This window comes from Thunnus albacares, chromosome 11, assembly GCF_914725855.1.
Source record: "Thunnus albacares chromosome 11, fThuAlb1.1, whole genome shotgun sequence".
Taxonomy (NCBI): Eukaryota; Metazoa; Chordata; class Actinopteri; order Scombriformes; family Scombridae; genus Thunnus; species Thunnus albacares.
In genome coordinates, this window is record NC_058116.1 from 528,001 (window position 1) to 543,526 (window position 15,526).

At 38.5% G+C, this 15,526-nt stretch overlaps 1 protein-coding gene across 3 annotated transcripts; it reads left to right on the forward strand.

Annotated features, from left to right (window-relative positions):
- Positions 1-950: 950 nt before the first annotated feature.
- si:dkey-69o16.5 (Alpha-aspartyl dipeptidase-like) lies at positions 951-9,815 on the forward strand. 3 transcript variants are annotated; one of them, XM_044366671.1, is made up of 8 exons: positions 955-1,183; positions 1,712-1,800; positions 3,498-3,572; positions 4,470-4,549; positions 5,244-5,417; positions 8,589-8,648; positions 9,101-9,183; positions 9,286-9,815. In XM_044366671.1, the coding sequence occupies exons 1-8, from the start codon at positions 1,134-1,136 to the stop codon at positions 9,350-9,352; spliced, it is 678 nt and encodes a 225-aa protein (XP_044222606.1). In that variant the 5' UTR covers positions 955-1,133; the 3' UTR covers positions 9,353-9,815. The 3 variants fall into 3 exon arrangements, with proteins under 3 accessions (XP_044222607.1, XP_044222606.1, XP_044222605.1); XM_044366670.1 differs by having other exon boundaries at positions 956-1,228; XM_044366672.1 differs by lacking the exons at positions 8,589-8,648; positions 9,101-9,183; positions 9,286-9,815 and adding an exon at positions 7,833-8,578 and having other exon boundaries at positions 951-1,228.
- Positions 9,816-15,526: the final 5,711 nt, after the last annotated feature.

Here is a 15,526-nt window from a genome sequence, read left to right on the forward strand (position 1 = left end):
AACCCAGGATTCACAACATAACTGTACTATTAGTAGAGATAAGCTCTTCTACATACATCCTTGACAGTGTGCAAGTCCCATATCATAAGCTCCTGACAGTGTCAAGTCTTTAGTATGGGCTGCATTCAACATGCAGTCACAGAGTTCTGCACTTTTAACCCTGCACACAAATCTATCTCTGAGAGCATCATCTGGAAATGTCCCAAAATACTAGCTCCCTCAAACTAGCCATGTACTCACTTATGGACTTGTTGTCTCTCTCTGGTTTCTGGAGTTAAACTTGTATCTTTCTGCAATGAAGTTTGTCTTCAGGACAAAATGTGCATGCGGCAGTCCTTCAACTCTGGCAACTTTTTTTCTGACGGTTTCAATGGTGCACACAAGTCCATCAGCAGGGTGTGGTTTCCTGCCCACAATAGTGAAAATCTTCACCTTTCACTGTCCTGCCATCTTCGCTGTGCTTCCCCATCCTCTTCACCAAAAGTCTGTTGTGTATCACAGAATATGTTGGGAAAATGTATCTCCAGTGAAAAATAACAGACAGAAGAAGTTAGCAAACTCCAATGGCCTCTTTATTAATAGAAAGGTGAACTTTTGTCTGCACTTGAGCAGCTCCTTGTAAGTACTGAGTACTAAACAGCACATTGGCGCCACCCTGGCAATAACAGATAACAACGCACCGCCCCCAAACTGCACTGGTAAACAGTACATTATTTTCATTAAGAATTTTTTACTCTTCAGTTATACACCACAGCTTAGGTTTTAATCAAATGAAAATTGACATTTCTATTGATTCATAAAGTTGTATAGGAGGGAAAATTATGTTTCTGAAAAAAAAATCCAGCATTGACAGAAACTGTAATCGTCCATTTTTTTTCTTTATTTCGCTTTACAGTTGTTCTGATGACTTTTATTCTGAAAGAATTTGGACGGAAGTATTTGTGTTACTAGCGGAAAAGAGATAAAACGTCACTGTTCACTCAGGTGAAAGTGTGGCACAGCTCACTAAGAGGGATAGCAGTAGGTGTGCTATCAGCTGATACAGCAGGACCTGTGGACTGTGCAACAGGTTCGCTCTGCTTCTCCGCCTGAGCTCAGTCTGTCCGTCTGTCCGTCTGTCCGTACTATTAGAGATGAAGAGGAGACTCCTGCTGGTGTCCAACTCTACTCTGCACGGCAGCGGGTACCTGGAACACTGTCAGCAGCACATCTCACGCTTTTTCGGAAAGTAAGTGAGGAGCGACAGATTTCATTCACTGGAGCAGAAGATTTACAAGGAGTAGGAGTCAGGACCAGCGTCCGTCATCAGGTTTACTGAGAGGTTTAACACATTACAACGAAAATTTAATTAAAAACACTCATCTCAAATATATTTCTTTTTTTTTCATCTTTTTCACTGCATGCTGTTACCTAAGGTCAATGTGAGAATAGACATTGACATAAGCTCATATACTGTAGTAGCTAAAGTCACGTTGTAGGCTTGTATTTAATGATACACTTAAATGCCAGATTTTTCAATGGAATTAGGTGTGGAGAGACTTGACATGTAAGTGTGAATGGAACTGTCCCATTCAGATCAGAAATCATACAGGTGGAACTCATGATAATGCGTATAGAATGTAATCTTATATGACCACTAGAGAGGCAAGCATGGTGACTATTCTGTTCAGTTTCTTCACTATTAATGCTGTCTATTTTCATTATGTTTCAGAGATATAAAGAGGGTACTGTTTGTTCCTTACGCTCTCCATGACAGAGATGCCTACACCAAGACCGCCAGGGACAAGTTTAAGACTCTTGGTAGGTGTGTGTGTGTGTGTATATGCATATGTGCGTGCGTGTGTGTGAGGCACTATCAGGACCAGGAACTTGGACCTCATCTGAACAGATGACATATTCTCTCCATAGCTGCTAGAAATATTTATCTATCATAACATATTTGTACATTTAATCTCATTAATATGACTGTAAGCAAAAATAGACAATGTTTGTCAACAACATGTCCAGGAATTGAATGTTTCTGCTATGCTAACAAACCTAAATAAAGGCTCTTCGTACTGTATGTTTCCTATGTACAGTATGTATTCTGTGGATTTAGTACTGTAAATGTCAAGTATTGTATTGTGCTGAATATTGTTTAGGCATTTTCTTTTGTTTGTCTATGTATTTTCTTTATTTTTCGATGTAATTTTGGTATATTTATGCTCACTGAGCACGTTATTGGGAACACCTGTGCAAACTAAAGCAATCAAATCCAATAGAACAGCTCTGCCATGAATTCTACTTTTACAAAACTTATAACATTTTTAGTTTTATAACTGTACTAAAATAATATTTTGTCAACCTCATTAACATACAGTACTGTGCAAAAGTTTTAGGCACTAAAAGTAAAGTGAGAATGCTTAAAAAAATATTGCTATAAATTATTTTAATTTATCAATTAACTTCTTACAAAGTTGAGTAAACAGCAGAAACCTAAAGTAAATCAATATTTGCTGTGAGCAGCTTTGCCTTTAAAACAGCAGCAGTTCTCCTCGGTTCACTTTAATACAGTTTTTCATGGTAACTTGCAGGTATGTTGTTGTAACCATCCTGGAGAAAGAATGTTCCTCTGTGGATTTATTTTTTAGGCCATCTCAGGTGCTTCTTCATGTAATCCCAGATTGACTCCATGATGTTGAGATCAGGGCGCAGTGGGGGCCAAACCATACCATCTGTTGCAGGACTCATCATTATTGTTGCTGAAAATAGTTAAGTGAAAGTGAAAATAATCACTTTATGACTCTAGCTGTATGCTTGGGGTCATTGTCATGTCATGAATAAATTTGGGACAGATCAGACACCTCCCTGATGATATTGTATAATGGATAAGAATCTAAACATCTAGGGTGCCTAAAACTTTTGCATAGTAATGTACATGAGGGGGTAAAATATAAGGAACACTTTTCAATATAATGAACTCCAGTACACTACCACCACCACCACCACCCACTATGACCTCAATAATAAACATAATGTAGAATCTTCACCTTTCTGGCAATGTCAACAATAACTTCCTTGTGAAAGTAGAATTTATGGCAGAGCTGTTGTATTGGATTGCATTAGATTGCACAGGTGTACCTAATAAAGTGCTCAGTGAGTGTATGTGTATCATTTCTATATTTGCATGTATACACTTGTGTCTGTAATTTATTGGACACGCTGAGCTACATTTATTGCAATCCAATACAACGCCCCTACTATAAATCCTACATTTTGATTATACTGAAAGGTTTTTCTACTTAATTTGCTTTTTTAATATTCAAGAATTTCTCTTTATAATACAATTCAACAATAACTCAAAAAAAACCCTCAACAAAAACATTAAAAGCTTCCTAAATGTCAGACCTCCTGCAGGGCAGTGGTAATGGATTCAATTTAGCTAAGTGTGCCTAATAATAAACCAGTAAATTGGTGTTTATTCCATGGAGAGCCTCTGATGTGTATGGCCCCTGCAGGTTACGAGGTGGACAGTATCCACGAGGCCTCAGACCCCATTGACGCCGTCCAGAGAGCCGAGGGCATTTTTATAGGTGAGGAACTCCTGCTACCTTTAGTACACTCCCACCCTACCCCTCTTTTTTTCCCCTGCTCCCTTATTTAATGGTTCCTCACTGCTGGCTCCTCGGGTAGAAGTTGATCTGCTCTGCCGTCATGAAGAAACATTGCAATAGTTTTATTTCTGAATGAACGAGCAAGGATCAAGGAGGAAACTCTGAGATGGTTTGAGTGAAGACACACAAGTCCAGCCTTCACTGAAGCCTTAATCACACAAACACTCCTTTATTGTAAATCTGTTAGTGATTGGACGCCATAGCTGATCACCTCACCACAGCTCCACAGTTTTATACTGGGACAAAGAGCATAAACTCAGGTGTCATATTTTTTACTCTTTACATTTAATTCATATTTGATGTGACATATATGCAAGTCCCACTTTGCCTAAAAAAATGATGAGACTTCATAATCACTCAATCACTCATGTTTCCTCTTCCTCTTATCTTTTTTCTTGCATCTCTCCTTGTGTCTTCAGTGGGAGGGACTGAAACTCAAGGAAAAGATGTGAGGGGAGGAAAACATGGAGACAGTTAAGGGGACTGAGATAAACCCTTTGCTTCCTCCACTCTTATGCTGCTTTTCTTACCTCTTTCTTTTTCTCATTTTCCTTTCCTCATATCCTATTATTCCTCTGTCTATGTCTCTGTGTGTCCTTTCCTCCTTCACCACTTGGTTCCTTACATTTTTCCGCCATACCACCTTACCCCCGCTACATTACTTTCATCCTTCCTTCCTTTCTCCTTTCTCCTGCCCTTTCTTCACTGCTCACATCAGCATGTTTTCTCAGTTAATGTGCTTCAGATTCTCTTCTTTAGTATCACAATCAGCTGTAGGTGTCAGTCTAGCGATTCATAGAAGTGTCCGTTTTATAGGAGGAGGGAACACTTTCCGGCTGCTGAAGGGTCTCTATGACAGCAAGGTGGTGACAGAGATCAGGAGGAGAGTGCTCGAGGTGACACAAATACACAAACAAACACGCATGCGCACACACACACCTGTCACCACCAGCAAGTCAGAGTTTGCACTTATCATGTGAGATGTCTCGACAGCTATTGCCATGAACTTTCATACAGACATTCATGTTGTCCTCAGGATGAATTGTAATAACTATGGCGAAATTTTAACTTTTCACCTAGCACCATCATCAGGTCAGAATTTAAATGTGTCAAATACTTTGGTTTATGATCAAATACCTGCAAAACTAATGACATTCCCATCATCCCCAGCTATACTTTGTGTTTACTTCTTTGTAGCAAATGTTAGCATGCTAACATGCTAAGCTAAGATGGTGAACATGGTAAACATTATACTGTACCCACTAAACATCAGCATTGTTAGCATTGTCATTGTGAGCATGTAAGCATGCCTTACATTAGCATTTAGCTCAAATTACAGCTGGGCCTGAGTACAGCCTCAAAGAGCTGCTAACATGTAGTCTCTTAAGGCCAATCTGTGTTTTCTGCGTCCATGTGGCCGCAAGGGTCTGTGTGATCCTTCCTCCACTGCCTTTATTCCTTGTGTACGTCCTCTCCTTCCCTTCCATCCCTCTGCTCTTCCTTCCTCTCTTCTGTCATTCTTCACTCCTTCTTCCTTGACATCCCTACCTTCCTTAATTCATCCTCCAACCAACCCCATGCCCCATCCAGGACGGTGTCCCCTACATGGGTTCCAGTGCCGGGACCAATGTTGCCACCATCAGCATCAACACCACCAACGACATGCCCATCGTCTACCCTCCATCCTTCTATGCCATTGGCCTTGTTCCCTTCAACATCAACCCACACTATCTGGACCCAGACCCCAGCAGCCGCCACATGGGGGTGAGTCAGCAAACTTCAGCTGGTATTTAACATGAAGGCAGGGGTGAGGTGAAGGAACCACAACCATAACTATTAAACTAGTTTTGTCCAACACTTTGGTTTGTGATCAAATACCAGCAAAACTACTGACATTTCCATCAGCCTCAGTTGTACAAACCAAGCCCCATGTACACTTCTTAAACATGTGGAGAAATCCGAACCTTAACAGGCCTGCTATGCCTAGTTACTGTTGCTAAACCATGATTGGATAGTTGCTGTTTAGGGGAGGGGTTTAGCAAACTTTTTTTTATTGCAGCCCTTTGTCCCTTGTACCAAATCAACCTGCCTTTCTCTCCCTCATATCTACAGTTTACTATGACTCTGTACTTATGCCCTCTTTATATTGCTTCAACAGGAAATACATCATTAAGAGATTATAGATGACATTTCTTCAGACTTTTAATCTCTGTTCATCCAGTACAGAGATCAGTTTAGTTTAACTTTGCTTAGCACAATTCCTGAAATCAGGGGGAAACTGCTAGCCTAGCTCCATCGTAAGTAAAAAGATACAACCTCCATTTCCTTTGATTTATCTTGTATGTCAGCAAATTACTCACCAATACATCAAAGAGTCTGGTTTTGGTTAGACTTGAAAAATTGTGCAACTTTACAATGGAGGTCTTTGTTCAGCCAGCTGATTGATGGGAATTATGTAACCTCATTCATGTGGGGGTGATACTTTTGCTCTCCCTGATTGGTTGATTACTTGCCATATCAGCCCCAAGGTTGATCAGGAACCACCCTGACAGTCCTCTTATCATTCCCCTCAGGTCAAATAAAGGCTGGGTATGTGATAAATGATGAAACTGTAGTTTGACATATTTTAAATGTAATGTCAAGAGTTTCAAAGTTTCAAAATTTAAATTTCAAAAAAGTCAAGTGCTCAATTGTGCAACAACATGCTCTGTTGTTGTCCTGTGAGGACTAAGGTTTATCACCTCCAAGGGGACATAAGAACACACATTAAGTAAAAGCAGAGGGATGTTTCACAGAAGTGGCTCAGACTAGGACTTATTGTGAAAAGTCTGACTTGAGTGAGCTTAACAAACTGAACCAGGATTAAAATGTTTCATAAAGCTAACTCAGAGCTGATGAGATGTGATTGAGAACTGCTTGTTCATGAGCACAGATCACATCCATTCATAATAAAGATGTTGTTCTCAGCCACACATATTAAACATGAAGAAAGAATAGTGAAACAAAAATGAACAAAATAACAGCAATAAACAAAGCAAAAGAAACATTTTGATAGACTCAGATACAAGTAGAGATGTGCACACACACATACACAGAGGACCAATTAGAGTTTTAGATCTGTGTGTGTGTGTGTGTGTGTGTGTGTGTGTGTGTGTGTGTGTGTGTTGGTGTGAGCGTGTGACAGAGTACACACACATACATAAACGTGCCCCTATCAATAGGTTCATAGGCCACACACAGAGAGAGATAACACAGTGGTTAAGCAGAGGCCATTACAACAGGTATAAAGGCATTGTCAGTATCATTTGTAACACCACTGCAAAATGACAAAACTGCCGACAGCTAAGAAAATGAGTTTATTGGCTATTTTGCATAGCTGTGGTAATGTAGGCAATAGGTTATATTTTTTTCTGAATGAATACTCTAGCAGATACTGAAAGTTGGTGTACTTTCATTTTTTTTAACACTTCTTTTATAAATTTCAGGGCTAAAGAATTACATCTTGGACATGAACATTTTTACCAAAATTATTAATTAATTAATTATAATTAATATAAATATATAAAAAATAACTACAGGATCCAAGTAAAACAACAAATTAACAGTGTTTCATCAGATTAATGTCAATGATGGAGGAAACAAAAGACAGAGCTCAAACATGTTCATTACATTACTGAATGAGTACAGTTTTGCATTTTGCCAAAGAATTTGAACATGAATCAAACCCATTTATGTAATAACTCATATGCTGTGAAAATGTTATATCATACAATTAGAATGGGATACAGGGATACAATGGTGACTGAGTCCGCCCACTTACTGCCAAAAAGAAAGAGATATGCCGTCATGCTAGTTCATAAGGTGGCTTTACACCTCTCTGGCTTTGCTCTTGGAGTGAACAAACTGGATGTCTCTTATGTTCACATACTATTGTTGTACATGTTTCAGGCCTAAATGGCACAGTAATGTCTAGTTTTTACACAAAGTATTATGTTTTTGTAAGAGATGCACAAACCTCTGTAAATTTCAAAAATCCAAATGACCAAGTACATTTTTTCATACACACTAGAAGATTTAGTTTGAGGTACAGATATTAACATTATTAGGTAATGAACATTAATGAGACTTGGCTCGTTGGTAACAGAACTATAAAGCTGTTTTTACTTGTGTCATCACAAGGGTGAAGGTCCTTTACTGCCTGAGGAAGTTACGCAACACGTGGAGCTGTGGAAACTGCAGTGGTTAACAAAATAAAGGCAGTGTCAGTAAACAGAAATAAAGTTGTTTTTTGTTTGACATTTTAGAGGTTTTTATTTTGAATCCCTGGATAGTTTGTGAGTGAGTGGGGACCTTTGCATAAACATTACAATCCAGCTGTCCCATAGTTCCGTGCTGCTTTATTGACTTTGATTTCATTGCAAAAGTGTTGCAAAATTGATTTCTTACCTCAAATCATCTCTGCACATTACATTTTGACTTGTCATAGTAGCAGAATCACAGTCATAAATCACTATTTAAGTGCCTCAGTAAGTCATGACAGTGTGACAGTGAGCCAGCATGCACAAACCAGGACCTGAAACTGAAGCAGCTAAATGGAATAAATATTTGGAAGTAAAAGAAGTAATAACATCAGTTATTAATACTGTGAATGCTCACTTAACGTTTGTCATTTCACAATGTGTATTGACTAAAGCATGTAATGACCTTAAAATGCTTATAACATTATACATTATATAATGTAAATATTACCAATTGAAATGTTTTAAAAATGCAAACTCTGAGCATGTCTCTTTTTCTGCCAATAAGGAAAGTATTGTTCATGACATGGACACTACTTTCACAGTGCAATTTGTCTTTATGAATTATCATCCCATTCCTAATCATTTCTCCAACACACACAATCTGTTTACAATTTGTCATGATGTTCTTATGCAGGAGACCAGAGAGCAGAGGATCACCCAGTACCATGAAGAGCCTGATACTCCATGTGTTCTAGTGAGTGAGTGAGTGAGAGAGAGAGAGAGAACATTAATAAAAAATTATTTATAGGATATACATGTGAATAAGCAATGACTGGTTTTGTATGAATATGGCTAATTGTTGATTTTATAGATTATCACAGAAAAACACCCAGATTAAAAAAAGCAATGCAGATCAGTTTAGATCAATTTTCTCCTGGGTTTAATCTCTCCACCTTCCAAACTTGTATTTCCTGGTGCAAGAATACACTGATTACTACCGTTTAGAGTACCTATTTGTCTGGTTAAAGAAAGTGAAGAGAAAAGTTGGGTGGAAAGACAAAGTAACTGCTGATTATGTACCAGAATCCCTCTGATTAATGAAAGCCACAAAGGTGTGTGTTGGCGTTTCTAAAATCTTATATATTTTTATTTCTTGTGTCATTCATTCTATTTGAGAATTAACAGTCATTTTGCATGTGTTTTTAGGGTCTAAGGGAGGGATCCATGTTGCTGGTGGAGGGAAACAAAGCCACACTACTGGGAACCACCAAGGCCAGACTCTTTACCAGGTACACACACACACACAGTCAGTCCACTGTGAACCTTAAACACACCACTAACCAACAGTTCTCACCATGATGTGTTTTGTTTTGTACCTGTGTGTGTTGTAGGGGAAAGCCCACAGTAGAGTACGACCCAGGTTGTGACCTCAGCTTCCTGCTGGCAGATGCACATTAACGAGTCAGAGGGAAGCCAGATGTGGAGCTCACCACTGCAACTGCCAGTGTCTTATCCTTTGGGGAGATGATACAGAGAGCAGAAGTCATGACATCACTTCCTGTCTTCTGAAGAACAAAGCATGTTCAATTAATAATCTAAGACAAATTGGCTTTAATGCAAAACTTGCTTTTAGAAATTTGAACCATTGTGACTTTAACAAAATTAAACATTTTTTAGCATTCAGAAAAACTACAGCTCCCATAAAATTTATTAGTGTAGCAGCACAGGCACCTCTGTCATCATAACTTGGTTTCGTCCTCACAAACACTCTCATCTAAAGTCAATTTTCCAGCTTTTTAGCTGAAATCTGTGCTATCAACAATTTTCAACACAGGCATGTCTGAGCCAACCACAGATGCACAACCCACCCATGGACACTTTTTAGTCAAGTGTAATGGGAAATTGCTGATCACTCAATAAACACACAAAGAGAGGATTGTTAGGTTATGAAATAATGTAATCAAATAATACAATCAGAAGTATAATGCATCATAGTTCTGGAGACAAAGGTACATACCACCTAGCTATCTTTTCTTTGTCTGAAAGGTTGGCATTTAGCCAGTCCCTTAAATACTGCTCGTACAGAATTTAAGACATCTGTTTACTAACCTCACAGGTCAGCAACCCTCAGATAGAAACATAAGTCAAAAGTTCAGCTAACCTAGGAACAGTCTTTCTTCACGACCATATATGACAGTACATAAGCATGCACCGAGTAACATCACAAAATAACATTACTACTATATTAAATTAAGGACAAACCACACTATCCTTTAAAGCTTATCAGTTTTACACATAAACATCTACATAACTACAATTTATCTTATCACTGGCTCAGGTAAGGGTATAACAGAATAAACTTAACTGTTAAACACACAACTGCCTCATCTTACACAGCAAAGAACTAAGTTTAGAATAGACATAGCACAGAAGAATTTAGAACATGTGTGAAACACAAACTAACACTAAACTGAACTTAAACACTATCTGAAACATGTATGATATATTGAAGAAATACATCAAATGATAACCTGTTATTCAGTTTTCTTTTACACAAGCCATTATGTTCAATCTGTGATGGTCTGTGAGCTTATGGGAAATGGTGTTCATTACAGGACGCTAAAAACATAAATATTGAAGAAATAATATTAGAAGAGTTTGTTTTTTTAAAATTAGCATCTTTATTTAAACATATGGAGAGAACCACACAGCATGCAGTTGAGTAAGGCTATGGTTCAAGGCTGCATTTCTACTTTTTGCATTATTACAATTGTCAATGTGGTTTTAAATCATGTATCTTTCCCCTGGAAAATCCAGTTGCACTTCGACTCTGTATTTTTCTGGACGACAGTACTCAGATGATTTTTCTGGTCAAACGAAATAAATATTTTGAAGAAGCATTCACTGTGTCTCTGTGAAGATGGGACAGTGCTGATAAATATCACCTTGAGCAACCCAAATGTACTGGTTTCGGTATGTGTGTGTGTGTGTGTGTTAAGCCTCGAGTATTGGAAAAATTTGATGGGAAAGATTTTGAACTATCAGACAATCTTATCATTTTAACTCCACACTGTCTATATTTTGTCTAACTAAAGTCAAACCAGTAAATGTAATAATAAAGAGAATTCATGTGCGTCTACAGCATAGCTTAGGTGTCAGTGCTGTGTACTCCACTGGTCATTGGTAGTATAACTAGGTTACATATTGTTAATTAACTTTTCAAAATGCCTAAAGTTGCTGTTTTACTCTTTATTCGTCTGATTTTTTAAATATTTTCTAATTGTATAACCAACCAAGCAATCAGAAATAAAATCTCAACATATTTCTATCAGATGCATTGCTATGACATTTGGTTCAGACATTCATGGCTGCCATCAATGATGAACCCTTGCGACTCGTTGATCGTGTTTTGCTCAGGAGAACCTCTCAGAACACTGTTTTTACAAAAGAAACTGTGGAAAAGAAGAAGAAGTGAAGACCAAAGTTTTTTGTCTGTATATACTGAAACTCATAGAATCAGTGTTTTTCTAGGATTCTGGGCTAGATCTGATAAGAAAACACAATTTTTTCCACCATGAAAGTGGAAGGGTGCTTTGCTAAGGAGAAGCTCCTAAAACACTGTTTTACAGAAGAAACAGTGGGAAAAGGAAGGAACTGAAGCCAAAAAGTGTTTGTCTGTCCATATTGAAACTTTTTATATAATCAGTGTTTTTCTATGATTCTAGGCTAGATCTGATGAGAAACCACTAATTTTATCACCATGAAAGTGGTAATGTATTTTGCTAATGAGAGACTCCTAAATCACTGTTTTGACAAAAGAAACAGTGGGAAAAGGACAGAAATGAGGACAAAAGGTTTGTGTTTGTCTTTACTGAAACTCTTCATAGGATCATTGTTTCCTCTATCATTCTGGGATAGACCTGATCAGAAAACACAAATTTTTCCACCATGAAAGTGGAAAGGTGTTTTTCTAGGGACAAACTTCCAGAACACTGTTTTTATAGAGGAAACGTTGTGAAAAGGATAGAAGTGAAGACAAAATGTTTTTGTCTGTATTTACTGAAACTCTTCATAGAATCATACTTTCTCTATAATTCCGGGCTGGATCTGATCAGAAAACACAAATTTTTCTACCATGGAGGTGGAAGGGTGTTTTGCTAAGGAAAACCTCTCAGAACACTGGAAATGGACAAAAGTGAAGAAGACAGGTTGTTGTCAGTAGTGAAAATCTTTCCAGAATAATTGTTTTTATATGATTCTGTGTTAGATGTGATGAGAAAATGCTATTTTTTCACCTTAAGAGTGGAAAGGTGTTTTTCTAAGGAGAAGCTGTCAAAACGCTGTTTTTACAGAAGAAACAGTAAGACAAAAGTGAAGACAAGTTTTTGTCTATCAATCCTGAAACTCTCTCTAGAATGAAAGTATAAAGGTGTTTTTCTAGGGAGAAACTTCCAGAACACTGTTTTCACAGAAGAAACAGTGGAAAATGGACAGAAGTGAAGAAAAAAGGTTTTTGTTTATCCTTAAAAATGAAAAAAATAAAAAATTTTCACCATGAAAGTGTAAAGGTATTTTTCTAATGAGAAGCTCCCAGGTTACTGTTTTTTGGGTTTTTTTTTTTTTTTTACAGCAGAGAGATTTAAAACAGGAGAAATTTGAAGAAAAAATGTTTTTGCCTGACTTTTCTGAAACACTCCCCCAAAAAGCAGTTTTTGATCATTGTGAGCTATATTGATGAGAACACACAATTTTTACACTACTGAAATAGATGATTTTCTTGTGACAAGCTCTCAGAACGCTGTTTTTTACAGCAGAAACAGTGAAAAAGGGACAGATGTGAAGAAAAAAGGTTTTTGTCAGTCTTTCCTAAAAATCTTTCCAGAATCACTTTTCTTTGATGATTTTGAGCTGGATGTGATGAGAAAAATGCTATTTTTCCACCATGGAAGTGGAAAGGTCCTTTTCTTGTGCGAAGCTCCCAGCTCCCACTGTTTTTACAGCAGAGAGAGAGGTTTCATTACTCAAAGTATGATGAACCAAAATCCCAACATGATAATCCCACAATGCTGTGTGTGCCGGTTCAAATTCAAATTTCACAGTAACATCCATGCTTGATGTGACAGTAACATTCGAAGTACAATATTATAGTGTGACGTATGACAGTTACATCTCATGAAATCATTGAAATAATTTACAGTGCTGTTAAATAGTTTGATTATATGAATTCATTAATTAATTGCTTAGCTAATTTAGCTAATGTGAATGGATTATTTACATTTTAAATTGATTGCGTACATTTTAAAGTAAAATAAATAAATGAAATTCTAAATTTTAATCTTTCAATTTTTAAAATTAAAAAATAAAGAACAGAGCAAACCAGGTTCATAGGTCATTATGAAATCACTGTTACAGGTTTGAGGGGAAAAAAAGCTAACAAAAAAATTAATTAATAATAATAACAATAATAATAACAACTATGGCCCAAGCTTTCCTTAGTCCAGGAACTTTGGGGAACCTTTGACAAGGCCATCTCAAAAATCAAATCATTTGTAGAAAGTATTCATAAAAACCCACTATTTGTGCTTTTTGGGATACCGGATTCAGATTTGGCTCCACCCCTAGTATCAACCATTTCTACAGCTTTGTCTCAATTCAGGGACTGCATCCTTCGAAGGACCCGGTCTACAAAGGCTGGAACCAAGCAAATGAGACTGTCTGGTCTACAGAGGATTTCCAGCTGTGTCGCTAGGTGTTCCCATGCCTACTCAAAGCGCCACTCCTGTTGCCTAGCAACCTTGACAGCTGCTGTTCATTCAGCTGATTACGTTACTGGGAATCCTCCATAGACCACCGTGTCATTTAACGACGTAAAGCTTAAAGTGAAGAAAAGAAGAAAAAAGGAAAAGAAATGGAGCCATTAAAAAAGGAACTTATATTTCTTTTGTTTTACCTGATGTTCACTGAAATTGAGATGCTTCAATGCCGGTGCCTGCATGTGACATATTTCAGGCTGAGAGAGGACCAGGGCCATGATAAACTAACATTGGTTGAGCTGTGCACTTTTAGCCAACAGTAATGTTAACATTAGCTAGTCCAATTAACATTTAGTGAACGTAATGTATATGGCTGTCATTTAACTTTTTAAATAAGACAAATTTTAAATAACCCTAACCTTTCCTTATTATTAAATAATGGTCTTGTCATTAATCAGCTACAACAGGTTGAGTAGATAGATAGATAGATAGATAGCCTTTGAGCCTTATCGATCTATGCTCTCCACACTAAATATCTATCTAGCTACTGTTTATTAAACATTATTTCCCTAAACCAGTGCAGACCCCTGTACTGCAGGATCAACCTCAGTATTCCTGTGCTGGACAGGTTCTTCAACCAGAAGGACACAAGGCCTGATTTTTGGCTGAGCGGGGAGGCCCTGGCAGCGCTACTGGACCTCCTGAACCAGGAACACAGACATGGACAGACCCTGGTTTTCCTCTTCTTGTTGGCAAGTGTGGCTTCATACAGGGTGGTCTCCAGAGTGTTTGGGATGCCTCATCCCACTGTCCTCTGCACATCATCCACAGAGTCACTGAGGAGGTGGTGGCCGTTCACCACAAGGTGATCCACCTCCTAATCCTGGAAGACCTGGAGGTAGTCCTGTGGGTTTGCAGGGCTTCCCGAAAAGCACCTGGAGCAATCAACGGCTGCCATATCCAGATCAAGCCACTGTGACCCTGATGGTCAGTGCTACAGGGACAGAAAACTGTTCCCATCTATCATCCTGCAGGCTGTATGGGACCATCAGGACTGCTTTATTGACACCCACGTGGGCTGGCCTGGGTCAGTACATGACTCTAGAGTGCTCCGCCACAGTCCACTGTATTGGAGGTCACTCTACCCACCCCCAGGGCACTTCATCCTCGCAGATGGAGGGTACCCATGCCTCCAACATCCACTCCCCCCTATAAGAGGCCAGTACAAGGTATGGGAACCCAGCACTTCAATTGACATCATTCCAGGGCACGCTCCATTGTAGAGTATACTGTTGGGATGATAAAGACCATGTTCGGGGCCATCTTCCTGCAAGCGCTGTAGGCGCACCACATCTTTGTACCTCACATGAGTAATCACTCAACAGGATTTATAGAATCCTGAGGAAGAGTAAGTCAAACAGGATTAATTATTTTTTCTGGAGATATATATTTTTTCTTTTTTTAACATTTCAAGTCATAACAGCATGTGCCTCCTCCACAACATCTGCCTTGGGGCTGGTGACATCGTGGCCCCGGAGGATGATGTGGAAGAGGATGAGGGGGATAATGGGTTGGAGGCAGTCAGTAGTGCTCTCTGATGGGATCAGCTGTCCGCTGAGGTGTCTGCCTGGAGGAGTTACCCCCTGACCATCATTAATTTTAGTAAGAGGAGGTAAAAGAATTGTAGAGCTATGATTTCTATTTATTTAAAATGTTTTTCAGAATATTTTTACCTGTTGAAATATTTTGTGGTGAGATTTCTTTTGTCAAAATAAGGTTGTGAAGTAGTATTTTTTTATGCACTGTCTTCTAGTCTTGTCTCTTTCTGAAAATATCTTAGTGACATGGCTGCCGTCGACTGAGTCAGCCCTGCAAACCC